We start from the raw sequence: 27,686 nt of genomic DNA on the forward strand, positions 1-27,686 counted from the left end.
GACAACAACATGTGGTCCGGTGCTTTTGGTGAACCTGGCCTGCTTTTGACCTATATAGTCTGGTCTATCTATAGAGGGGTTTTCGGGTGGAATACAGTGTTGTAATCTACACTGTAGTGGCCATGTTGGAAAGTCCACAGTGTGGGTGTTAACAGCATGCAGGGCTTCTAACATGATTCAGGAGGAATTCAGCTGCTTCAGGATAATTCTATACAAAAAAAATCCCCAAAATGCTCCCAATAATAAGGCCAGTTTCTTGCATGGTAGCTTTGCCACTTTTGATGTGTGTGTGTGTGTGTGTGTGTGTGTGTGTGTGTGTGTGTGTGTGTGTGTGTGTGGGAGAATGAGAAGCAAAATGTCATGTGCTTTGGGTAAAGCGCTGTGTGTGTGTGTGTGTGTGTGTGTGTGTGTGTGTGTGTGTGTGTGTGTGTGTGTGTGTGTGTGTGTGTGTGTGTGTGTGTGTGTGTGAATGCAGTCCAGTGAAATGTAAAATATCAGAGGGTGTCCGGTTCAGTGATCTCAGGTCGGACCCTTTTTTCATCTCGCTACGTCTCTAGTTCTGTTACGGAGAATAAAACCTTTCCAGAGTTTTGAAACCGTGGTCGGTCAGATGTCGAGAAACGAGCAAGAGTTCGCTAGATTGTAAAAAAAAAAAAGAAGAAAAGTATCCAACCGAAAAAGCCAGCCCAGCGCTGCCAAGTTCTTTAGGAAATTCTGAGCATCTTGCTGCTATCTGCCTCAAATGAGAAAACCACCAATGATATAAAACGCTTTCATCTCTGCCCACAGTGAAACAAATGCTGTTTTCCGCCGTGTGGAACAGGAGCATCACAGGCCTCGTGAGGCCACGATTAACCGCGCTTCAAATGATGTGTGGACTAGTAAAACCTCCCACTGTGTCTGTGTGCGTCTAATCCAAGCTTTAGACAATGTGTCCCCCGCTCAGTCCGTCTGCATGTAAACAGAGATTACTTCACATGATCTGGGACAGGTGTATGGACTACTGTGGATTACTGTACAGTGTATATTTTAAATGAGAGAGAGAGAGAGAGAGAGAGAGAGAGAGAGAGAGAGAGAGAGGTTCCTATCCCAGATTACCCTAAATTTATCTTTTCGACTGCCGACGGACCATCTGATATGACATCACCGGTGACACTGGCGATGACATCACCGGCCGATAACGCAGGATGTCCTTTTCTGATTGCTATTTTAATCTTTTTGGTTGCAGAATCTGGAGGATTTTGGAGGGGATCATTACCACCCAGCTGATACTTTGAAGTCATATAATGCTTTTTCCAGATATGCCCAAAAATGATGAACCAAAACGTAAAGCTTTGTTGTAATAGTATTGTCATGTGCTGCATTATTCTTAACTAAGCTAATTAAAGACTTGAATTGATTTGATTTCTGAACCGTCCGGACTAAATGTGGAGAGACAAAATCCATGACCTTTTCATCGTGTTAAATTTAGATCAGGTTAAACCTTTGTCCCGAGCCCAGAGGGACCTGTGTGTGTGTGTGTGTGTGTGTGTGTGTGTGTGTGTATCCGAGCACTTATTGATGGGTCATTAAAGCTGTGATCAATGTGTTGTTCAGTCCGACGGACGGCTGCATCTGGTTACAAGCGGCTGTCGCCGGTGGCCTTTGATCGCAGTCTGCCTTCTTTTACCTTCCCGATGGTAAGGTGGTACGCGCTGAAACCTTTCACGACGTTTAACCCGCTTGTTTCTGTGGTTCCAGGTGATCCTGACGGTTTACCTCAATGACACCCAGCAGATGCTGACCGAGGTCCCGGTGACTCCGGCTACCAGAGTGATCGACGTTGTCGAATACTGCAAAGAAGCCGGGGAGGGGGAGTGTCACCTGGCTGAAGTATGGAACGGCCATGGTGGGTCCATCCGTGCTCCATAACACCTTTATAACACATTTATACATTTACATATGTGAGATTAGATAAATGTTGACGTTTTGAACGTATTTAAAAGAGTTAAACCAAGTCAGGAATGATGACAGACAAGAATAATTAAGAAAGGTAAAATAAGATCTTAAGAAAGTGTCTGTCTATGCAGATGATAAGCTATTGTGTGTGTGTGTGTGTGTGTGTGTGTGTGTGTGTGTGTGTATATATATATATATATATATATATATATATATATATATATATATAAATGACATGCTTCTCCATGAGCATTAGCCAACAGACTGCTTGGCAATAATTAGAAGAATTAAACTGATATGACTCTTATTGTTGTTGTTTTCATAGTACTCAGACCTGTATTTCCACACACACACATAATTCATCACCGTGTCCATTACTAATATAATTACTATTGACATCCTCTTGACAGTGCTTTTAGAGCATTAGAGTATTTACATGATTATAATCTGGATTTATATGACGGGATAATCACAGTGTGACTCTGGCCTAGATCGCCGACTGTAAACAAAGTCAGACCCGCATCGCGGCCACACCTCGGGGAATCAATGGAGTGCGGACTGTATATACTGCGCGCCATTGTGAGCGTGAATAGACCGGTCCATCACAGGCGGAACAACTGGGAGCGACTGTGTCTATTAAAGCGTGGCCCACATTCACTCAATCATAGCTGTTGAAGGAGCGACGACGCAGTGTGTTTGTGCAGCCCTGTGGTGTGACTGAGCGGTCAGGACGGCTATAAATGCCTCTGATACTATACTGATTGTTAGAGGGCGACGCTGTGAAGCGGCACAGAATAAATGCTGGTATGAATTGTGTCGCCTGTGGGACGACGGGCCATAAGCTCAAGGCCACAGCTGACCTCACCACCGGTGTGTGTGTGTGTGTGTGTGTGTGTGTGTGTGTGTGTGTGTGTGTGTGTGTAGGGTCGCTAAGCCATTGTCTACATGTGTGTGTGTGTGTGTGTGTGTGTGTGTGTGTAGGGTCGCTAAGCCATTGTCTACATGTGTGTGTGTTGTCATCTATATATTGATGTATTTCGCTGCTGGGTTTTTTGAAAACACCAGAATACAATGACTGCATCTTTCCTTTTGTCTGCTTTAATCATATAAATAATAATTACAGATAATTGAATTGTTTGAGTTATGGATAAAGAATAATACAAGTCAATGTTTTGTGAAGTGGTTTAACCCCCTGTGTTTATATTTGTATCATGGAATAAGCTTTTAACAATAGGTGAACATTATTTGAAGCTTCGCTGTGTTTAATACAACCTATCAACATCCAGCTTTCTTTTGTAGTTTCTCATTTAAGTAGCATTAAAGCTGAATCATATGGTGGGTCATACAGTGAGTCAAATATTCAAACCCGGGACATATTTGGCATCTTTTGGAACTTTGGGATCTACAATTAGACGAATACATACAGTACAAGTCTGCTGTGCATGATTTTGTAATAATATAAATAATATTAATAATAAACTGAAAAGGGGTAGAATCACAATATAACACCACACCCCTGAAAAGGAGAAAATAATATTAGTAAAAATACATTCTAGTAATAATTCTAATAGTACTACTACTACTAATAATAATAATACAATAAATAAATGATCAAAACAGAATACAGTTTATTCAGTGTTAATTGTAAATGTGAAAATGTACTGACAAATAGAGCTTCATATTAAAGTATGTAAATAACATATATTCTATCTTTATATCTTAATAATAAAATCATCTTTTTCATGACGTCTCTGGGTGAGACATGCTCTGCAGCGGCTTCGCTAACGTTTTCTCACCCTCTGTCTCTCCTCAGAGCGAGTCCTCCCTCAGGAGGTGTTATTGTTGGACCTTCTCCAGCAGTGGGGAGCCAGGAGGCCGGAGGTCAGCTTCTACCTCCGACACTGCCCCTCCTGGACGCAAGGTGCAGCAAAACAAACACACACACACGCACACACATGACAAGTCCACCCAGGCGTCCCATATGAATGTATTAGCTGACTACAAATAGATATTTTTCTTCCAGCATTGAGCACCATTAACTCTTAAACACAGAGAGCCAGTGGTGTGGATGAGGTTTAGAGGTCAGGTCAGGGGCTCGGTCAGTAATTAGCCAGATAAGATGATTAGTGTTACGTAACAGGAACAGGGTGAACCTGGGGGGGGGGGGGGGGACAAGACCAGACAGATCACTATGGATTCAGCGTTAAGCATTGATGCTGAACCCAAAATAGTCGCAATGGATGCTTTTCCTTTTTTCCTGTTAAACTTATTCAGCAATAAAATAATTCATGAATGAATGCTAGTGTAGTTATAGTGCATGTTAGCTCATAGGCTGCTGCTGTGAGAGCTGTGGCAGTGGAGACAGGACAACCTCACCACCTGTTGCATTTCCATTCATTAAAAAAACATAATTACCGCTCATTAGACTCCCATCATTATCATGTGCTTGTGAAGCGGGGAAGTGTACTGTGAATAATAAACGAATCACAGCACTATTTTGGCTTTATTTATTTTGAACTCATCCGAGTCGTAGACGCCGTTAAGGTTGTGTTTTGATCGTTTGTGATAATACCTGAGCTTTAGTGAACACATCTAAACCCGTTCATGCTTTTCTCGCTCCTATCCAGCGGCCTGTCAACGACGAGCAGGTTTTTGGTGCGGGGTTTCCACCCCGGTCACGGTTCGTGTGCCAGCAGATCCGTAATGGGTTTAGGAGCAGCAGCAGTGTGAGATCTAGAGTGAGATTAAAACAAATAAACAAGAGTGTTGCTGTGGAGGGAAGATACTGCTCCCCCCCCCCCCCCCCCCCGTTTTCGGCACCAGACTGTAACACAGATGTGGTTTTGATATAAATGATTGGCATTCAACACGCAACAGTCAACGGCAGGTTTATTATTAGCATGCTATTACATGTTAATTATACTTCTTAACTGAATCTGAATACTGTTTTGCGTTATTTCTTGATTGTAAGATACTAGATCGTCAGCTCAATTACTGCACTGACTGCTCTATTGACTGGAGGTGAAACTTGGAGCTGGCTGGGATTAGCCCACATTAAGCCTGTCTGGTCTTAGTAGAATTAATAGGAAGGATGCTATTTTTAGATCGTACACAGGGAGAAAGATGGAGCTGGGTATAGATAAGATGCGGGGTGATTTCACTTCTTTTTTCTTTTTTTTCACTCAAAATTGAATGTGTTTTATCTGCATCCATTACATGGTGTTTGTGTGAGAAACATATAGAGGCTCATGGCCTGAACAGTCCATACAGCCTGTCTTTATTGCGACACCTTGTCCTCTGTGTTTCAGGCAAGTTGCCAACAACTTTCTCTGCATCCTTAAGAGGGGCTGAATATAAATAAGGACACATAAGCACAGTAATATCTACGCGACACCAGAATACACTGAGACAAGAACAGACTGATGTGAAAAATATAAAAATGTGGTCGTACAATATTAAAAACAAAATGTAACAGGTCCAAATGTCTTTGCAATACGTACATTTTGATGGAAATAGTACATTTATGATGTCTATGCAGTGTCATGGAAAGTGACTTTTCTAACCGGTCCTGTCCGTTTATCTTTAGCAGGCCTCGAGGCTCATCTCACCCTTACCTTGTTTCAATATTTCATGCTGAGACTTTCTTGTCATTGTTCATTTATATGCAGGAAGTCCGCAGCCTTTGGAGCAGAGCTGGACTACAGAAGCAGCAGAGAGTGCTGATGACAAGGTAGGTGGAGACACACACACACACACACACACACACACACACACACACGCGCAGGAGCAGGGCTTGGCTGGGCTGAGGTTGCAGGAAAGGCTGTGTTATGCATCTCTAATAGGCTCAATCTCAACATTCAGGATCTATTGTGCATTGTGTGTATAAAGATCTCTACACTGCAACTTGTAACGATATTTTTTAAAGCCTCAGTTCATCTCCAAAACTACAGTGACTGGGGTGACCGTGGCTAAGTAGAGAGCAGAGCAGGGCCGCCTTTCAATCAGGTTCGATCCCCGGTTCCTGCTCCACTAGTCTCATGTCAATGTGTCCCTTGAGCAAGACACTTCACCAAAATTGCTCCCGTAGCTGCGTCTACGGTGTGTAGATAGATACTGAATTGTAAGTCTCTTGATAAAAGCGTCTGCTAAATGACTGTAATGTACAGTATAGGCCTAAGGTTTATAGTAAAGACCTGTACCTGAATGTATCCTAGTGTGAAAATGTGATATAGTATGTGTGTGTGTGTGTATATATATATTATATATATAATATATATATATAGAGCACGAGAAAGATCAGATTTACCAAATACTATTCTCTAAGCCTAAATGTCCATTATCTTTAGCTGTCAAAGAACAATATTTATGAACCTTCAGTTTTACCTTTTAGTTATGTTAACCTTTTGCCTAGACAAGCATCCTTTAAAGCTGCACATACAAATACTCTTTAAAAGCATAGTTTAGCTTAGCATAGCGTAGCATAAAGACTGGAAGCTGGGGTAAACGGCTAGCCTAGCTCCTTTCAAATGAAGAAAAAAAACTCCCGCCTTCGGAAAAAAAAACCCCGCTGTTAATCTACTGACTGACGTTTCTTAAAATTCCTATACTATAAGCTGCTGCTTGTGATGTTTGGTAGACTTCAATATATTAAGTGTTACAAGCTTAATGTTACAGAGAGCTTGGGTCTCATATGTACTTAAACTCGGCTCATTTAATGCAGGAATGCAATTCGAACATTTAAAAAAAAAAATTTGGTGCGTGTGTGAGCATTCGCATATATGTACAGTGCAACGTATGTGCACGTCTGTTTTGTATGTGTAGTCTAGCGGATTAGCCCACGGATTAGTGACGGTGATGATTATAGTTCTCCGCCAGTACGAACTAACACACACACACACACACACACACACACACACACACACACACACACACATTACACATACATACAGTGTAATTACTGTATTCACAGACAGAGAGAAAAGAATTAAAATAGGAATTATCCGTTTGTCACTAGCCTGACTAATTTAATTGCCGTTAGCTAACCGCGTTTTTGTTTTGCTAGCTTGCGTTATCCTGTTATCTACCCTGCAAAATAACGAGTCATGTAGTAAAAAGAGCAGCTGACCTCATGCTAGCAGCTTTTTATTCATCACTAACAGCTATTTTCAACCGTGGTAGCCATTGTGTTCGACCCCAGACTACGGACTGCTTTGTGCACGTCGGTTAGCCCTCGGTTAGCCAGTCACCGACCGTGTTGCCGTGCGTGTGTCTGCGTTGGTCAGTCTGCTGGTTAGACAGCAGTGTGTATGTGTCGGTCAGCCAGTGAGGTAGGATTAGCGCGGTCCCATGACATAACCAGGCTAAGAGGATTGTTAGCTAGCCAAGCAGCTCCTCCTCCTCCTCCCTCTCCTCTTCCTCTCACCTCGCGCACTCCTTCACGGTCGTCTTGAGGTATCCGTCTTCCTCGTCCTCTGCCTTTTAAACATTTGGTTTTAAAGGCCCAACAAAGAGTTTGAGACAAGACAGGAGCACGGGGTGAGTTCTGTAAATGGTTTCTGTTCTGTGTGTGTGTGTGTGTGTGTGTGTGTGTGTGGTGTGTGTGTGTGTGTGTGTGTGTGTGTGTGTGAGGACCGTGTGAAGTGCTAAACTTCTACCCACCTTCCACTCTTTTGCTTTCTTCTCCCATCAGCTTGTCATACATAATGGAACACTTGGAGGAACTTGAAGTAGGAGTGAATGTAGGGGTGACTTTGTAATGTCTTTTTGTGTGTGTAGCTGTGCCTTACTTTCTCTTCCCCTTTTAAGTTTTTCGAAAGTTGTTCTCTGACTTTGTAAGCGATCCAAACTACACTCACACAACACACTCGCACACATTGGCACACAGACAGTTTGTCTGTGTGTGTCAGGGCGGGACTGCTGGCAGAGCGTTTGTGTGTGTGTGTGTGTGTGTGTGTGTGTGTGTGTGTGTGTGTGTGTGTGTGTGTGTGTGTGTGTTAGTGTCACACAATCAGAGCACAATGTGTGTTTAGGTCAGTGTGGTTTAAGCCTGACGCTATGAGCAGGCGAGGCTGTGGCGTCTTTGGTCATTTTGTGTTTGGGCTTGACAGCGTTATTTTGCCTTTGTGTGTGTGTGTGTGGGTGTGTGTGTGTGGTGTGTGAGTGTTTCTTAGGGTTGTGGATGCATGACTCCAAGTCAGGGTGCGACTCTTGGCTATATATATAATCATATCCAAAAGCTCTCTCTCTCTCACACACACACACACACACACACACACACACGCCAGATGCCGTTTCCTCCCACAGAATGATGTCAACATGACAGTGCTGACATTTGTGCTGACATTTGTGTGTATGTGAGAGATATATATTGTGTTAGTGTACAGCCGTTTTAAATCACTCCCCTCAACACTAATGACATCGCTCATTGCAGCAGCATGTATTTTTAATATCACTTATACGACTGCGGTAAATTCAAAGGATGAGGCCGTCATCGATCCTGTCTCTAAACGGGAAACCAGGCTGTGTTGATGTCATTGTTTTATTCAAACAGGTAGCAGGAATCACATATCGCACCGAAAAAAATCCATCTTCTCAGGCTTCGAGTAATGCGTTTGTGTTCGGTACCAGCGCTGGTGTTCTGCGGGCCGTGAAGAGGAGTGTGTGTGTGTGTGTGTGTGTGTGTATTCCTCCGGTGGTCCTATCCCAACGCTCCTCCTAAAGACGGCGTCCTCTAAACCACGCCCCCCAAACAACAAGAGGCGGAGTCAACACGCGCGTGGACAAACTCAAATCAAGTCTCTTGATCCGACCGCGTGTAACTCGACCCCATACAGCTGCGTGTGGGAGCACTGCTGAGGGATATATCGAGAAGTCAGGTGTGTGTTTGTGTGTTTGAAACGCACATGTCAGAGGTCGTGTTGATGCAGATTAAGAGGAATGTTTTCACTGTATGTCATCGCTAGAAAGACCTCTGCATGTTATGTGATAGTCCGGGTTCAGGGACTCGAATCACCAGGTCTGACTAAAGTTCACTCTGCTAATGCTGAGATGATGGTTTGACATCTATACATGCCATTTATATTATTCATACATCATGCTGTAGTTGTAGGAAAGTCCCTGTTTGGATGACCTGGGTGGGATTGTGTTGCACCAGAACCCTGAGTTAAGGGAACACCCCTCAAATCCAGCGAGTCATCCTGTTTTCCTTCCTAAATTCTGCAGACGGTCTTCACCGCTTTGCAACATGGAGGACACGCGGCTGATGATGGACGGACGCCCCCCCCCCCCCCCCACCCCCCCCCCCCCCCCCCCCCCCCCCCCCCCCCCCCGGGTCAGTGATGGGGTTCAAAGACGTGACCTCTCGGTTCCACCACGGTCTCTGTAACCAGCCGGGCCACCCTAGCTATGTGAACCTTCGGTCACTGGAGCGGTTCTGATAACAGACGCTCCCCGTTTGGTTACGGCCGAGGGCCCCGCAGGAATGTCTGAAAGCTGTTATTGCAGATTAGGAGGAATATTTTTACTGGAGGCGTACAGCAGATGTGGGGAAGGGATGGCTTTCATTACTGGAGGGACGTGCTATCAAGAACAGCGTGTCTGTGTTTGCATGTGTGTGTGTGTGTGTGTGTGTGTGTGTGTGTGTGTGTGTGTGTGTGTGTGTGTGTGCGCGCGCCTCGTATATCTGCGCACTGTTTGGGAAAAGTAATACTCACACACTGAGAAGGTCAGAAATCCCCATGTGCTTCAGATTACATCCGCGATCGCAACATACGAAGCGGCCGCAAAGAACCAGTGAACAGCTGCAACACCAGAGGGTTGTGGTGACCAGTAGACCATTACGGTGCAGTAGTTCTGAATGACTGCTGTCAGCACACGAGTATTACTTTTTTTTTTTTTTTTTTTTTTTTTTACAGTTCTGACGACTTGATAATCTATTGACGCTAGACGACTGCATTCAATATTGCAGCACTAAGTAGGACTTCTTAAACCAAACTCAGAAGTCCTTCACTTCACTCTGTGTTCGTTCCAAATAACCCCCCCCCCCCCACAGTAAGTCTCTGCATGCTGAATGCGTGGCACCGGTCCCACTAAGATACAGAGAAAACAGTGTGAAGAGACTTTTCTGTGTCACATGGTCTGTTTATGCCACACTGAGAATCTGCAACTGGAAAGCCTGTAAGTATCAGTGCTGCTCCAGTCAGAGCCTTGATCCTGCCTCAGCTATCATAGAAGACGACTCTTTATTCTTTTTCTTTTTTGCTTTGGATTGAAGAGGAGTTTTTTTTTAAGTGGGACATGATGATATTTTTTGTTAAAAAATAGAACACACATACCCATTTGCCACTGTATCTAGACAACACACAGGAATTTGGCTCCTTTGAGCCTCCAAGATGTGTTCTGTGGCTGAATAACATGGGTGCTAGAAACAAAAACAGAAGACGTGCGCCTCTGGTCTTCTGTTTTATGAGCGTGCTTTGTGGTTTTGGGGAAACTCAAAGCCAGTCATTATATTGAAACGGTTAGTCATCCAAATGAATCAATCGAAAGTTATTTGTAGTTATAAACCAATGGAAGCTTTTATAAGGATTTAATCACAGTGAGTCAAGCCGACCCAAGTCAGTGCCGTCTTCCTGTCTCTTCTTCTATTGGCAGATTACACGCAGCAATGGCGTCCTTTACCATCTCTATGCTGACTGGCTCGGAGTAAGGGCTGACATTCACATTAACATTTAAGTAGCCTAAATTATCACGAGTCGCCCAGAGTCATTTGTGTATTCCCAATCAAATACGATTTGAAAAAGATTTTCCAATTTGGGCAGAAAACCATCCAATCTGGCAACTGTAAGCTCTGCCACTATCTACCAGTGTTTCACATGTATGCAAGAAATGTGATTCAAGTCCAGCTTGTGAGCCTTCAGACTGATGATATGCTCACATCCTGCTGTGAAGTGAGTTAAGAGCCCAAAAAGTTGCAAGTAAGTTTGGCAGAAGTGACTAAAAAGGCTTTCGTTGTAATTGTGAATATGCAATGTGCAAAGTCATACCTCATCAATATGAATGTGACACAGATGCCTGCACCCAGAACAGCAGCACTGGCAGAAAATCCAGTCTGCTTTCATCACTGGATGTGTGTGTGTGTGTGTGTGTGTGTGTGTGTGTGTGAGACAGATGTGTGTCAGAGTGAAACACAAAATGTGTGACGCAGCAGTTAAGTCACATGCCACTGTGTATTTCTGTGTGTGTGTGTGTGTGTGTGTGTGTGTGTGTGTGTGTGTGTGTCTCGCAGAGAGCGAGGAAAAAGAGGAGGACAATATGACGCTGCAGCAGTCAGCTGTTATTCCACTGTGTGTCCGAGTGTACACACACACACACACACACACACACACATACACACACGTGTGTGTCGCCGGACACATCCGGCGGGAATGTGTGCCACGAGTTAATCTGCCGGCGTCATCATCGTCATCATCATCATCTTCTTCATAACGCACATCTGGAGCGGGAGGTTGATTGAGAGCAGCTACTGCCCCATCAGGGCTGTGGTGCAGTGATTTCCCCCTTCTGAGAGAAAGTGGGAGAAAGAAAGAGGGAGGTGGGAGGATGGGGGGGGGGGAGAGAAGGGGATGTCGCTGCAGCAAAAAGCCAGCCGCAGATAGATGACAAGGACTGAGAGAAAGAGAGATGAAGGAATGCAGATTAAGAAGGATGGAGAAGGTGAAGCAGCAGGAGGGGAGGAGGAGGAGGAGGAGGAGGAGGGTGGTACAGAAACACGGGGAGAGGTGTGAGAAGGGAAGGAGGTGCAGAAAGATGGAAGGATAGAGACAGAGTAGAAAAAGGATGACTTTTCCCCCTCTTTTTGCACTGGTTCATAGGTGTATGTGGTTGTTTACTGTCGTAATTGAATGCGGCGTCACATTAGTGGGCTTTACACGTCACATGAGAGCTCACCAATGCTGGAGAGAGTTTGTATAAGAGAGAGAGGGAGAGAGGGAGAGGGAGAGAGGGAGAGGGAGAGGTGGGGGCCGAGCGGGAGGGAGGGAGAGAGAGGGAGAGGGAGAGTGGGAGAGAGTGTCGTAAATCACATCAGCGGGCGGACGAGAGTGGAAAGTTGTGATAAGGACCGCTCTCGTTTTGCTCCCGTCCGAGCTTCTCCCCGTCGAGCCCCTGGCTCAGCGCTTTGCCTTTCCATCTGAGACCGCAGAGGTCCGCCGGCTCTCCGCGAAGGATGGAGTGGAACGAGGTGGATTTGGTGCAGGAGTTTACTGTTGAAGGACAATGCAGCAAAATTAAAGTCCGCTCCTGCAGGATCACATGGGACAGCCTGCAGGTAAATACGCGGGCACGAGGGGGAGGCTTGACAGAAAACAGGCATGTTAACGTCTGCAGCGAGGGGGGGGGTGGTGGTGCGTGTTTGACAGCGTGAGAATGAATGACGCCGTTGTTGAGTGTCAGGCGAGCTGTTAACTTTTCTGTAGCCGTAGGATGCATGTCATCATTAAGGGGATTAGAGAGACGGTGCCCAGAGGATATAAACTTCATCCCAGCACTCAAACGTCACACTACGGACAGACAAGGCATCTTTATTCCAACCGATGACAATAGAACACTTCTTTGAAAGCAACAACTCTTGGCTGTTGTCGAGGGTGTTTACAATGCAAATAGTGTTGCTTATTGTATCCACATATTCTTTTAGATGTTTGCTTTTTAGGGTTTTAGATTGATGATTTTTCCGGCTGCTTGTAAAATGTACTTTTTAAAGCTTGAAGAATATCTGTTTACTCACTTTTTTTTTAACGCATCTTATGCAAATAAATGGAAGCAAAAAAAACGGCCAAAAGGATTTTAATCTTACAAGCAACTAAATACCAAATGAGAAATTTCACTACTTTATAGTTATAGTTTAAAATATACACAATTCATACATCTAGTCGCACACTATGTAACACTCTGCCAACATACTAGAGGAAACAAATTTGATTAGAGCTATTCAGGGTGTATTTTAATATTAGGAAACTTTAAAGAGTGATGTAATTATCAAATGTATTTATAGCCTCTCTTATATAGTATTTCATTGTTTGGGGAAAAAAATCCCGTCAGCAAAATTCAAGATTCAAGACTATTTAGATGTTCGATGTCTGTCCCATCAGCTTACCTGTGAGCCAGACTCGGGACACTTCAATTTTCTATTTGATATAAAAAGATTTAAACATTTTAAACTTCAAATTGTCATCAACAAATGTTTAAAAGAAGAGTTCAGACCACATAAATTCACCTCAATGGTTTTCAAAGTAAAATGCATCAATGCCATTCAGTTAAAATGTCAACTTTTAAGTATTCAGTACTATTTCATTTTCACAATTACATATTCAACCCCTTCTAAAATTATAATTATTATGGCCTTTATTTGCTTCCATACAAGCACATTCACAAATGAGTGTATCAAAGTGAAATAGGTTTTATGATGATAGAAGTTCACGTAGCGTCGCTGCTCACACAGATGACATGATGACAGCGATGTTCCTGGTCTCCTTTTAAGGGGAAACCAGAGAACATCAGCAAGACAAAGTGAGAATCGGCAGAATCCCACAGGTCAGCAGTAAGCTAATGACGCGGCGTGTCATCGTCTGAAACACGATGTAGTCTGCAGTACGCTGGAAACGCTGTGTGTCTGCATTCTGGGTTTGAGAATGAAGCGAGTGAGCCTGGAGGCAGTGATAGCACAGCGTGGCTATCGGCCGTCTTTAATCACTGATGCTGATATATAGCACAGCGCTACTGCGGCCGCAGTTGGAGCTTCCAATCCCACGAGTTGTTGAAACGGCCAGTGGGTTTAATTTATTTCAATGATTTTATTATCTAAGAATTTTCATTACCCCCAGGGCTCAGTTCAGGGTTTTTCATCAGCTCCTCTCTGAGTCATGGCATGAAAGACTCCACTGGTATACATGAAGACTTTTTCAAAACATTTAACCAAATTGACTGAAGCCTCAGATCTTTTTGAGACCCTTAAACCTTGAGGCCTGAAGCCCTTAAATCCTAAATGACTGCAGGCCTCTATAATGATCTGCAGCCTGATTCAGAGCAGCGCTCAGTACGGACAGCTGAAGTAACTGCATTCATCAGGATTTTGATGAAAGTTTACCCAACCAAAAAAAACAAAAATAAGAGTCCCTCCATTACATAACGTCAGTTAACTCTGGGGTTCCTCAGGGTTTCCCTTTAGGCCCCTTCCTGATCTATTTACATTCTTCAAAGAAGCATCAGTGCAATGGACCACAATTAGATTTTTACCTAAAAAGGTGTTTACCGAGACCGCTTCTTAATTTGTTTGTGTGCTGACTCAACTGTTTTGATCCTGCACTTTGACATGATGTTGTATTGGACTACACCATTAAAAAAAACAAAAAACTGCTCCTAATGTTTTCTCATCCTCATATCCGTATACAGAAAACAAAAATCATTATTTATTGATATCTTTTTTTAACGGTTAAATCATAAGTAAATCTGCAGTGTGACCTGATTGTACCCCGTGTGACCTTGGTATAAGACATGCATATGAACCGTAACGATTAGTCTCATGGAGACTCGTAACGTGACAGAAACGTATTCTCTAGATCATCAATCAGTGGCGCTCGTCTGGCTTGAGACACAAGTGGAGCTGTGCGCCTGTTGGAGGCCATTTGTCGGTGCAGCATTATGTTTTAATCCCTCATACATTACGCAATAAGCTATACTGATAATGTTACATCATAGCGAGTCATTTGCACGTTGCTGACGGTCAAAGGTTGATGGATGATAGTTTGTCATTGTGTTGTATTCCGCACTACATTATGGCTTTATTTGGTCATACAGCGTATGGAGTTATAACTATACAGTCACAGGTCTAGAAAAAAAAGAGTCAATGTTTAAGTTGCAGAGTGTGTGTGTGTGTGTGTGTGTGTGTGTGTGTGTGTGTGTGTGTGTGTGTGTGTGTGTGTGTGTGTGTGTCCATGTCCATGAGTGAACGTACACAATAGCAGGATGTGACTGGGCAGAAACCTTCCGTTGTTGTCTGCAAAAGGCTTTTCTCCCCCCCCCCCCACACACACCCACACACACACACACACACACACATCTCTAAGTACGATCATTGACATGTTTGTCCTGAAGAACGTCCACAAACACGGCTACATAACTGTGTGTTCGGCCCGGTTTGATAAAACATGATCAGCGAGATTAGATTTTCTTTCTTTCTTCCAGCTGACGTCGTCGTCTGTGTCACTCCCCCTGAAATGACCAGAGCAGATAGGATTCCGGTGATTTCCCACCCGAACCAATACTATAATTCTGTCACCCTGCCAAGGCCACCGGCTGCTGGCCTAATAACAATAACGGTTCTGTAGCACACTGAAGGTGCTCTGTGACCTGAAAGTGCGTGTGTGTGTGTGTGTGTGTGTGTGTGTGTGTGTGTGTGTGTGTGTGCAGCTGTGTGCTGTAGTCCAGCGGTTATCTCCTGTCGCTGTTTGGGTTTATCAATGGATATACTGCATTAATATATGTAACGTGTGTGTGTGTGTGTGTGTGTGTGTGTGTGTGTGTGTGTGTGTGTGTGTGTGTGTGTGTGTGTGTGTGTGTGTGTGTGTGTGTGTGTGTGTGTGTGTGTGTAGGTTCCGCGTGTGGAGCTGACCCTCTCTGAGCTCCAGGAAATGGCCACAAGACAACAGCAACAAATAGAGGCGCAGCAACAGATGTTGGTCGCCAAGGTAAATTGCGCGCACACACACACACACACACACACACACACACACACACACACACACACACACACACACACCTACACACAGAGACAGAGCTGTTGGATGGATTGCCTGTCAGTCAGTGTAAGGTTATCTACTTTAGAGTCTGTCTGAAAAGGTCAGCTTTGAGGCACCATTCGGCCTTGTGTGTGTGTGTGTGTGTGTGTGTGCGAGGATCTCGGGTCATACGTCTTCCTTGGAAACAGGACATGTGATCAGGTCAGGGTTTAAGGACTGGCAGGAAAGAACGGCTCCATTTGAGCAAATAGAAAAGCGTTCAGCTTCAGGTTGTGTGTGTGTGTGTGTGTGTGTGTGTGTGTGTGTGTGTGTGTGTGTGTGTGTGTGTGTGTGTGTGTGTGTGAGAGACACCGATCGTGGCCATTCCCACACTAGGAAGTGACCTTTGAGTTGACAGGAAATGAGGTCATCAAGGAGCTGCTGGGAAGTTGAAGCAGAGTTAAACTCCAGGAAAGAGACAGAAGAGGAAGCCAACAAAAGAACATTTTAAATGATTAAAAGTCTCTCCGTTCATTTGTCTAAAGTGAACCGGGATATTTTCCACAACCATAACTTACACAATTTAGGTATTTCAAGGCCAACTTCATTTGGCAACATTATGCTGCTAAATGACATCTATTGAGCGTGTCCTTCCGGTGTGCAAGTCTTCTAGTATGTCCTTGTCTCACTGAATGGAACGCTCTCCCAGCTGCCACGCAGAGGCAGATCTAGCCTCGTAACGTTAACCTAATTTATTGAAGACTTCCAGGAAGAAAGAGTCCAAAACACTGCTAATGTACTGTTTACTCCTGCACTGTGTATGTCGTGAAACGAGCTACTGTTACATAATGGGTTATCAGAGTGTGTGTTTGTGTGTGAACCTGTGTGTTTCCAGTGAATGATGGGAGGCTCCTTGCCAACATTCCTTTTCCCTCGTTCTCTGTCTGTCTGTCTGTGTGTGTGTGTGTGTGTGTGTGTGTGTGTGTGTGTGTTGAGTGAGAAACTCAGGTCAGCTGTACTATGTGCCAGCACGATACAGAGAGAGGTGCAAACTGCTTCAGTCAGCATCACACAGGACGGGCCTCTCACTCTCTCTCTCTCTCTCTCTCTCTCTCTCTCTCTCTCTCTCTCTCTCTCTCTCTGTCTGTCTCTCTGTCTCTCTGTCTGTTCCTCCTCTATAGGCTGCTTTAATAGATCAATATGTTATGAAGTATTGTGTTTTTAAAAGGTTGTTGTATTTGTTTGAAATATCTGCCATTTCATGGTCACAAGGAAATGATGCCATTATCAGTGTAATAACAGCAAAGGACACTTCAAAAATCTCCAAACTGTATAAGTCCTCACCTTTTATTTGTCTTCTTCCAGGAGCAGAGACTGAGGTACCTCCACCAGGGAGGCAGATCTAATCAGGGGCAGACGCAGGTGCGCTGTCTGTCTTCAAAGTAATATAAGGCACTGGATGAAAATGCAAGCGGGTATTTGAGCTCGTGTCTTTTCATCTTCGCCCTCTTGTTTAGTCTGAAGCTGAGAAGCTGCAGCGGCTGAAGGAGCGAGTGGAGACTCAGGAAGCCAAGCTGAAGAAGATCCGAGCCATGAGAGGACAAGTCGACTACAGCAAGCTGATCAACGGAAACCTCTGTAAGCCGAACCACACTGCAGTTCATGATTACATATAGCATAACAGTGAGTGGTGTGGGGGAACCCTGTGCTTAATTAGTAGGCAAAGACAACGGTAGGGATCTCATTTGACTTTCTTTCTTTCTAAATTTTGTACTGTCTCTGTGTCTGTGTGCAGCTGCAGAGATCAACCATGTTAGCAGCCTGTTTCAGGAGAAGCAGGCGGAGCTGCAGTCTGCTGTGGTCCGAGTCGACCAGGTAATGTGGGGGCTTGTTTCTCACTTGAGGTGGAGGGAGGCTTCAGGATAACAGTCAAACTCAAGCAAGAATCTGTTTTAAGTCAGGTTCATGTTGAGCTCTCTCTAAATGGTCTCACCAGTTGACCCAGCAGCTGGAGGATTTGAGGAGGGGTCGCCTTCAGCTGCACCCCGTTGCACCGGCTCAGGGGCCGCACACCGGGTCCCACGGGGCACCACCCGCCGGCCAGAAAGGATCGCCCCTGTCTGGTCCCGCGGCCCTGGAGCTGAGGAAACTCTACCAGGAGCTGCAGGTAAATTATCCGCCTCGCAATCCCCCCCCCCCCCTTTTTTCTTCCAGCGTTGGGAAGGAGAGTGTGAGACTTCTAACGCTGTGCGTTTCAGGCCCGTAACCGCCACAACCTGGAGCAGAGCAGCAAGCTGGCCCAGAACAAGGAGCTGCTGAACAAGAGGAACGCCCAGGTGACGGTGATGGATCAACGCATCGGAGACCTGAGAGAACGGCTGCATAAGAAGAGAGCAGAAGTACACAACTTCAGTCTTTCTCACCTCGTTTTTGTATTTAGCTTCTCTTGACGCTAGCTCGACAGCTACCGTAGATCTAATTCTGTCCGTCCGTTTTTTCGCACGCGTTCAGTTGAGCCGCATGAACGGCGGAGGCCCGTCCTCGCCTCAGACCTCTTCCCACCCAGGCGCTGGCGTTTCGGGCCGAGTGGCAGCCGTCTGCCCCTACATCCAGGTCCCGGTGGAGGGGAGACAGGAGGCGGGGTACACCCTGCCAGCTGACCCACCGCCCAAACCCACGCCGCTCAGCCACATCCGCTCTCTCTCAGGTTGGTAGATTTACATTTCCTTTTGAACTAGACTTGTAGCATTGGTTTGCCGCCTTTTACTTCAGAGTTTCATTTATATCTCATATATCTAACTTTCTGTCTGTTTCCTTTTTCTGTGTGTTGGCTCCTTTTTCTTCTCTTCCCTTACCTGTTGTTGTTGTTGTTGTTGTCGTCGTGTCACGTCTTAATGTTGATGGTGGTTTCGTGATCACTGTTTTGTCACATGTGGTTGTGGTGCTTGCTGTTGTGACTGTTCCTGTTTCTGTTTTTTTTGACATCATCGCGACGGCGATGATGTTCGTGTTGATGTCGTTTTTGGTGGCTGTCACTGTCGTGGTTCGGTCTTGTCACCGTCTTATCGTGGTGGGTGTGGCCATGCAGAAGAGGACAGGAGTGGCAGCAGGAAGCCTCCCGGCCAATGGAAAGAGTCAGATTTAGACATCGTCCTGTCAGAGCCCACTGAGACGTGGGAGGGCCCTCGGTCCCCTCAGGGGGGCGACAGTAACAACAGTGAGTCCCTAGAAGGCGCTAGAGAACATCCCCCCCCCCCCACCACTAGCTCCATCGGTGTTGGATTAGCAGCACCTGCTTCCTCCCCCCTTCATCTGCACTTCAACGTGTAGTGGGTCTGTTTATAATGTTTGTTTTATTGAGCCTTAATCCCAAGGCAGAGGTGTTCTTAGTTTGAGTCCCGGGCTGAAAAGTCCTGCATTCTTGGTTTGTGTTTTTTTCATCAGAACAGATGGTTAGGAAAACATAATTAAATGAGCTACAGAAAACGACCTCAGAATGTAGGGGTCATGTGTTTACGGACACAGACATGAGTCACATGACACCTGATAGCCAGCAGCTGCTCAGGGTTAGGAAGCCCAGCGTAAGAAAATAAACCACAGTCTGGACTGAGACACAACTGTTTCTTCTTGACCATTTACGCTAAGCTAAGCTAAGCTAAGCTAAGCGCTAAGGTGGCTGGAGCTTCATATTAGAAGAGATCGGTGTCAATCTTCTCTCCCGCCTTCGCCCGGCAAGCAAATAAGTGTATTACCCAAAATGTGGAACCATTCCTCTAACATGGCACATTATTGAGCTTGGGTTAATAATCACACGAGCTTAACTTATTAATGTCAACATCCATTCCAAATAGCTAGAATCCCCTTTTGTCATCCTAACATAGCCTGGCCTCATTAACCACTGACCGTGTTGTACCAGGCCTCTCTCATTCTGCAGCAGACACTTCTAGTACTCCATCAGTCCATCAGGCTGGAAGCAGCAAAGTGTTTCTGCTCACTTAGATGAACTGCTGGGTATAAGTGTCTTGAACCAGCACTGATACAAATCCCATTGCGCTCTTGAATGCCACTGCTCTATTTTTTTTTTGTCCCAGCTTATGTAATGTGGGAAACACACGGTTGTAAATCGTGTCAACAGTCAAACAAATGACACAACAAACAAATGAAAGGAAGTCCGAGGTACGCTTGCAGCTATAAACAGGACGAGTGCTGTGTGTGTGTGTGTGTGTGTGTGTGTGTACCTATTATACTGTATGAATGCTAGTATAGTATACAGTAAGCATAGCAGTCACAATTCCATGGATTCCCATGAGCGTTAGAAGTGAATCATTTTTTAATTCATTGGAAATCTGCAGGATTGACAGAAAAGGCTTCGTATTTGCTGGATAGTTGTCACAGTACCCAGGGGCCACGATTCAGAAACAACTGCTCTCTTTTTTTAATGTCCTGTCGGCATTGTTAATGATCAATAGGAAACGCTTCAGAAAGCCTGATGCCTTAGATGAACTTGTCCTTTTCTTCTAAACTCTGATCTGGTCCAGTCAGTGTTGTCTACCTGTGATACGATCGGTAGGTGCAACTTGAACCATTACGGTGCGCACTATGCAGTATTAACAGTAGTGTTGAGTCATCTTTAAATGTTTAAATTGATTTTATAGGAACTGTTCGACACTTTGGGTAAGTGTAGAGTAAAAACTGGAAGCAGGATAACCGCAAGTCTGACCATCATAAAGCAATTCATAATGGCTTGTAAGGTTATATATCAGGACTCTTAACAATTGCTGGTCACACCAGCATTTTTTTTTTTTTTTTGGAAGGATCATTATGTAATATAGTTTCCATAGTTGCAATTCATGACCATCCTTTGATGATGCCACATAATGCTTGGTCATCGTATACTATAGGCAGTATAATCGTCTAATGCATTGTAAGAATGTTTATAATGCATCATAGACATAGAAGGTTTAGCCGCAACGATATGTCATTTTATTTCTTTGCCAGGTTCAGTGACTTCCTGAAGCCTCGTCTCGTTGATCAGTAAGCTTTAGGTGGTGCTGAAAGGAGCAGTGTGCTACGTCACATCACCACCTAGAGTCAGGCGACTTCCAGTCCTCATGCTAAACTATGCTAATCGAAGCTAACCAGCTGCTGGCAGTACCTTTTATATTTACGGTACAGAGGCGAGAGTGGTATCAATCAAAATGAGACTGATCAGATCAGCATAACATAGATATGTATCATTGTGTTTTCTTCTTCTTATTATTATTATTATTAAGAGTCTCACTATTTAGTGTCTTTTTTTGACTAAATTATATTTCATATTCTCCATAAGATTTGGCCTTTTAAAAACGTACATGCTACCTAAAGAAGAGGCGTGAGTAGAGATGAGTTTGATTGGCTCCTCTGTTCTGTACACTCTACTGTCTTTCCTCTAAGACACTGCGTGACTGCTTATAATCTGGCAATCGGGCAGATGGCCAAGTTTCCACCCCACACAGAGCTGGCTGTTTGTTTCCTGTCGTGACCGTTTTGTCATCCCGAGGTCAACAGTTTACAGCGGCAGTGACCGCTTTGCGCAGCGTCCTGACTGCAGGGCTCCCAGGTTCTCCAGTTAATCAGTATCGGTCTGGTATGTGCCAGAACTGTACCGACAGCGACGCCAAATGGTTAGGCAACGGCTTAAAATGACACTTTGACAATAGACGCTGAATTACAGCCCCCTGAGACACGTGTCCAACGTTTCCCTCAATGGACTTTTTCAATCATTTTTATGTTTGTCTGTCCATTTGTTTGGCCCACCACTTTGGAAATATCTATCGTAATAACTTTGGTGATCCCCTGACATCACCAGGCTCCAAATTTGAACTCTTCCAATACTTTGTTTTGGGCTCAAGCACCTGGAAAATCCAGTGACATTCCCAACAGCCTCAGCTCTACTTTGTTTTCAGCGCTAATTAGCACCTGTTAGCATGCTAACACTCTGAACTAAGATGATGGACATTACCGTATTAACATTGTCAGTGGAGCATGTTAGCATGCTAACACTCTGAACTAAGATGATGAACATTACCGTATTAACATTGTCAGTGGAGCATGTTAGCATGCTAACACTCTGAACTAAGATGATGAACATTACCGTATTAACATTGTCAGTGGAGCATGTTAGCATGCTGAAGTTAACATTTAGCTCGTAGCGGCGCCGGGCCAAAGTACAGCAGGGGAGTAGACTCGTGTTAAACATTATTTTTCTCAGCGTGCTCACACAAAGACTTTGTAGATATTAATGTAGGCAGCCGAAAGCTTCAGGACAATATTGGTATCAGATTTAAAAAGCCTGCTAGCACGCTAACATGGTGTGTTGATATTGTTTTCTTGGATTCAGTCTTTAGTTTATATGACGGTACGGTGAGACCGGAGAGCATTAAGTTAGACCCCGGACTTCCAGGATTTGTCACTAGTTAATAGGCAACAGTGGATCAAGATGTAGCGATCGACCTGTTCCGTAACCGCATTGAACTGCGCCGCTTAGTTATGCAACGCCACCTCTGTGGGGAAAGAGCCCGAGTTAAACTGCTATCTGTCATAGCTAGCAAGCTACATTTTCTAAGAGCTCAGCGTTTTAGCAGCGGCAGCCATGTCAGTTTGAAAGCTTCAAGGTAGCAGCTTTCTAACTGAAGCGAAAACCAGCAGACTGCCAGCTGCTATGAATGTTTGTTTGTTTTTGTATTATCAGATGCAGTCTACCCACACATTTAGCAACCAGGCACATGATCAGATACTTCAGTCCCAGCTGTGAGCTACTTACATGAGGCTAAACACATGTTTGCAGTGGACAATACACTGTAATCACCAATTTCAACATGTGGAGTAGTTGTTAAGCATTTTACCACTTCGTCTTTTTGCTTTACAGCATTTGCTTCGTTGCAGCGAAACGACTGAAAGCTCATATCAGATTATAAATAACTCGATGACCTGGAGTCTGTTTCTAATATTGCATAGTTGTTATGTGATACTAGGTAACGAAGCCTGAAGGTCACGTTTATGTTTTCCTTGGAGTAAACCATATGTTCGGATAATAATATGCTGTTCGCAGCGTAACATATGAACTTACCTTCATATCGAGGGGCGGCCTGCTCTCTACCTATCTTACTAACATACATGCTACTTTGTTGTTTTCCCTTCAGTTTGTGTCCGTCTTTGCCTCCTCCTCTCCTAAATTGCCTCTCTGGTTTGAATCTTTCTCAACACATGCTCTCTCTCTCTGTTTAGCCAATGAAGCGTCGTGGCCTAGCATCAGTAAGAATGCGTCGGACTGGAGAACCAACAGTCCAGAACAGGTACTGTACTGTTTCTACACGAGACATGGTGGAGATAATAGTGAAAGTTCTCATGAGAAAATAGTCATTTCAATGTCTCTCCCTCTCACCAGCTCCCCTCTGGTTACGGTACGTACCCCAGTGCCACCCACCAGGCGGCAGGGCATCACTGTGCCACCAGCTCCCTGCCCCGCTCGGCCCCCGGTACGCTGGGCTGGCCCCGATCCAATGCCGCAAATGTCACCTCATCCTCATCATCTTCTGCTTTACAACAAATACAGCAACGGATCTCCGTCCCTCCGAGTTCAATTCAAGGTAATTTAAAGAGACACTTAAAGGGAACATTTTTCCACCTGAACCTTTCTTTTTTTCTCCATGTTTTTTCCCGACTAATGTGGACAAACAATTCTAATTAATTCAATTCAAACTGGTCCAGTCTCGAGCTGGAACGCTGCAGCCGGCAGCCATTAAACGGGCTGCAATGTAAGACTTGGGCCTGTTCCCCACCGTGGCTAACAACATTACAGGAAGAGAGATAAAACACTTTTCTTCAGTCTCGTTCTAAAAGCTCGTGGGAGGGTTAGGCCTCATTCTCTGTCGAAATCAGCTTAATATTCAGCCATGACATTGAAAGTCTCTTAGATTACTCTAAGGTACGCTTCAGGGCTCCACATTAACACTTGCCTCTTCGGTTGTCCGATCAATTGAAACCCTGCAAACCCTCCTCCTCCCACATGCTTTCAAATCCCTAAATAGCCTGGAGTTCATGCATTTAAACAACGGAAGTCTGTGTAATGAATTAGAAGTCGATCACCTGAGAATTCTTGTATCACAGACCGACCCCGATATCCTGGTTCTGACGGAAACCTGGCCAAAAGAGAGTTTACATATTTTTGATTAAATAACGAAAACTAACGTTCAGAAAAGACAGAGTTTGAAGAGGGAGTGGTCTGCCTGTTTGTTTATTTACATCACACCTCTGAAATACCAAATGTAGAATTGGCATTGGAATATTTGACAAAATCATCACAGGCTATCATTTATAAACATGCAGCTTTCAAATAGGGTTAAAGTGAGGTACACTGGTGAAGCAGCCCATTGGCTGACTTTCAGGCAACTCAGAAATAAATGCACGTCGTTGATAAAAATAGCATAAAGGCATTTATCACATAAAATAAATTTCTATCTCTTTTACAAACCTGTAAAAATGTTGGAAAGCATAAAATGTCAATAAAAACAAATCCCCTGTATCTATTCCTTCTTCTGTTTAGTTTAATGACTGCTTGATGAACAAGACGTCAGAGATTTTCCGTACATTAGACACACGTTTTGCTGCTGCTGTGAATCCCTTTGACACGGTGTAGTTAGGATCTGCTCTTAATAGTGAGCTTTCAGCTCAGGTGCCCTCCTTAAACTGCAGCTCTCAGTTCAGCCGACAGGCCCTCACTTCCTCTGCTTTTAGGGAGCCACTTCAAGCTATCGATTGCAGGAGAGCAACTGGGGAGGATAAACTCCTTTTTTTTTTTTCTTCAAACTCTGTGAGTTGTTCCTCAGGTTTGGCCAATTTCCAAACTGTCCTGTCTCGCTAAGGTCCTGGAGTCATTGCTTAATAATCAGCTCAAATTATACCTATTTACATACCTGGGGTGTCTGTGGGCCTTGACCAATGGGAGGATAGCGTTGCGTTTGGGTTTCACAGGTAAGTGTGAAATCCTTTCTGGTGGGGGTTTGGATGCCCCCTACCCAAATCAGACTGAGCCTTGCCTGCATGCCCACTCAGATTCCTTTGTTTAAAGCACATGGTCCCAACTAAGGTCCTGCCCAGACTGTGTTCAATCCCCGGTCTGGACAGGGTGGATTTTGCTGGTTCCCCCTTGACACAAAGCTAGAAAAAGTCCTGAACTTTCTGTCCTCCGACACAATAATCTCTTTCCTCTCTCAGCACTTTTCGACAGCAACAAGTCACCTCTTGTGAGATTTCAGAACGAGACTTCTCCTAGAGTGACTTGGTGAGAGATACTAAATAAAAAAAAGTCTGGATCAAAGGTGAAGAAAATCGTTTTACCTCTCTATATTAACATAATGTTGTCAGACAGTTATAATACCAATCTGAGCCTGTCGGTGGCAAAAACAAGCACTTTTAGTAGACATACATCGAACGGTCCAGAGTTGCCAGATAAGATTACATTGCAGTCCATTTAGCAGCTGACAACTGCAGCGCTCTTACTCAATACTAGACTGATTAAAAAAAAAAAAATCAATGATTAGCAACGATCTTCATTTTTGATTTATTTTTTTTGCAGCGTCAGATTTGAGTCCTTATCATAACTACCAAATATTCATTCATTTTCAGAGTGAGTGAAATGAGTGAATGAAAAGTGAAAAAGCTGTCCCTAGTTATGCACAAAGGGTTAATTGACGCCACATGCGTTCTTTGTTTGGTTTAATTACAATTTTGGTCATTTCTAGAAAAATATTTCAAGCCTCGCTATTGTAGAGAAACTGCATGATGAACTCTGCAAATAATCCTTTTTTGTTATGGAGATGTCGGTGTTGCATCTGGAAATTAATTGTATATTATTGTATCATATAATTGTATATTATTGTATCATATAATTGTATATTATTGTATCATATAATTGTATATTATTGTATCATATAATTGTATATTATTGGATCATATAATTGTATATTATTTGATCATATAATTGTATATTTTCCTGACGCCGTCTCTCCCTTTAGGCTCCACCTCCCAGCCATCTCCCTTGTCGCCGCAAACAGAGCGAACAGATCCCCCTCCAGCGGTGGCTGTGCGACCCTACGTCCCGGACCACCCCTCCAGACCCCAGTCCCCCAGGAAGGGCCCCGCCACTATGAACAGCAGCTCCATCTACAGCATGTACCTCCAGCAGCCTCAGGCCAAAAACTACGGCTCTCTCAGCAACAGGACTACTGTCAAAGCAGGTCATTTAACAGCAGAATAAGATCTATTTTTACAGATTGTGCCACATATACAGGTGTATGTTTTTTTTATGTTGATGTCCACAATGAATAATCCTTCTGACCTCTGTGCTATTTTCTTTCCCTCCACAGTCTATGGTAAACCCATCCTCCCAACCTCCTCCACCTCTCCGTCCCCTGTCCCGTTCCTCCAGGGGGGAGGAGGAGGAGGCAGAGCAGGAGGAGAGGACGTTACGGATAAAGGAGGAGGGAAAGGAGGAGGCGAGAGCAGCGATGGGCAAATCCTCCCACCACCCACTGTGGACAACATCCCCCGTCCCCTCAGTCCCACTAAGCTCACCCCAGTGGGTAGGTACCAGCAAATAAATCAAACTCTGTGTGCTGCCATAAGCTTGTTTCCTTCTGATTTCTTACATTTTGTAGTTTAACTTGTACTAAATTGGAGAAAGTAATCCTCTGGGCCAAATAGGTGATGGTTTGGGATCTGAAGAGCAAAATCAATTAATAAGAAAATAAAAAAAATCAAAATAACAGAAGAAGACAACGCAGTTTTTAAACAATACAGAATCCCACCTCTGCGTTCCACAGCCCACTCCCAGCTACGCTACCAGAGCGACGCTGACCTGGAGGTTCTCCGCCGTCGCCTCAGCAACGCCCCACGACCCCTGAAGAAACGGAGCTCGATCACCGAGCCTGAGGGCCCACAGGGGCCAAACATCCAAAAGCTGCTGTACCAGAGGTCAGTTCTTCACTGTGTACCAGCTACTGTCAAAGTGAGCGCTCTGTCAGGAGGTCCACGAAATATTTAGCTATAAGTTATTCATTAATAAAAAGTGGATATTTACTGATGGGAACCATTTGCGCCAATAAAACAAGCTTATTGTGTCCATTACTCGTTTTAGGACCCCCTGCTGTGCACTGAACCATAAAAATCAAATGTCTATGAAACTGAATGCTGCTGCTTGGTTAAAGCTGATTTCTGTTGCGGTGTGCAGGTTCAACACATTGGCAGGAGGCATGGAAGGAGGCTCAGGTGAGACACTGATGTGACGACAGTTAAGGTGGCATCAGTTGCTCTTGTATGGTGTTTCCCTTTTAATCTTAAGGGTTCGCTGACGCTTAAATCAGCTGATTTCCTTCTGAATTCCAGGCAATACTTTCTACCAGCCTGACTGCCTTTTGGGTGAAATGGACAACATCCATTCGGCAAATGGAAATGTAGAACCCGGCGACACGCACGTCAGCGTGGGCCCCGCGGAGGGCGAGGTTCAGAACCTGAACTCGGGCTCCCGCCGCTTGTCCCCTCCTTCTGTCGCGATAGAAGCGCCCAAAGAGACGACGGCAAAAGCAGCCGCCGCCATTAATGCGTCTCCCCCAGCCCAAACCGGCCCACCCCCTGCACCCGAGAGGCCAGAGGACCAGAACAATAACAACAAGAGAGGATCTAGTCCTGCACAAAGCTCTGTAGGCCACGCCTCCCCCTCTCCATCACCTCCGGCCCCCCCCTCACTGCCTAAGGTAGGCGTGGATGGTGTCTGCGATGGGGTTCACGTACTACAACTGTTCTGTCTTGTGTTACTTTGTAATACGTTCCTGACCTAAACAAAATAACTAAAATAAAGCTCTAGTGGCAGATTAAGCAAAGTAAGTACATACTTATTCCCATTCGGCACCGTCAACACTGTTCCGTCCCCCCCCCCCC

The 27,686-nt window shown here is 44.6% G+C and overlaps 1 protein-coding gene across 4 annotated transcripts in view; it reads left to right on the forward strand.

The window, feature by feature from the left end:
* LOC137874177 (apoptosis-stimulating of p53 protein 1-like) overlaps positions 1-27,686 on the forward strand; it is a 31,924-nt gene that overhangs the window by 912 nt on the left and 3,326 nt on the right. The window contains exons 2-19 of one of the 4 annotated variants that reach the window (XM_068712750.1): positions 1,741-1,888; positions 3,752-3,859; positions 5,607-5,668; positions 15,585-15,680; positions 17,076-17,132; positions 17,228-17,348; positions 17,506-17,585; positions 17,707-17,877; positions 17,969-18,109; positions 18,222-18,417; positions 18,799-18,927; positions 22,977-23,044; positions 23,137-23,338; positions 25,766-25,987; positions 26,117-26,332; positions 26,573-26,723; positions 26,980-27,017; positions 27,135-27,502. In XM_068712750.1, the coding sequence (XP_068568851.1) occupies positions 1,741-1,888; positions 3,752-3,859; positions 5,607-5,668; positions 15,585-15,680; positions 17,076-17,132; positions 17,228-17,348; positions 17,506-17,585; positions 17,707-17,877; positions 17,969-18,109; positions 18,222-18,417; positions 18,799-18,927; positions 22,977-23,044; positions 23,137-23,338; positions 25,766-25,987; positions 26,117-26,332; positions 26,573-26,723; positions 26,980-27,017; positions 27,135-27,502 (2,574 nt within the window). Of the gene's footprint in view, positions 1-1,740; positions 1,889-3,751; positions 3,860-5,606; positions 5,669-11,980; positions 12,266-15,584; positions 15,681-17,075; positions 17,133-17,227; positions 17,349-17,505; positions 17,586-17,706; positions 17,878-17,968; positions 18,110-18,221; positions 18,418-18,798; positions 18,928-22,976; positions 23,045-23,136; positions 23,339-25,765; positions 25,988-26,116; positions 26,333-26,572; positions 26,724-26,979; positions 27,018-27,134; positions 27,503-27,686 lie in introns of those variants that run through there. The other 3 variants (XM_068712751.1, XM_068712752.1, XM_068712753.1) reach the window with 3 other exon arrangements.

Source organism: Cebidichthys violaceus, unplaced genomic scaffold (assembly GCF_023349555.1).
Source record: "Cebidichthys violaceus isolate CVI_PGR_0920_01 unplaced genomic scaffold, fCebVio1.0.p SCAF_170, whole genome shotgun sequence".
NCBI lineage: Eukaryota > Metazoa > Chordata > Actinopteri > Perciformes > Stichaeidae > Cebidichthys > Cebidichthys violaceus.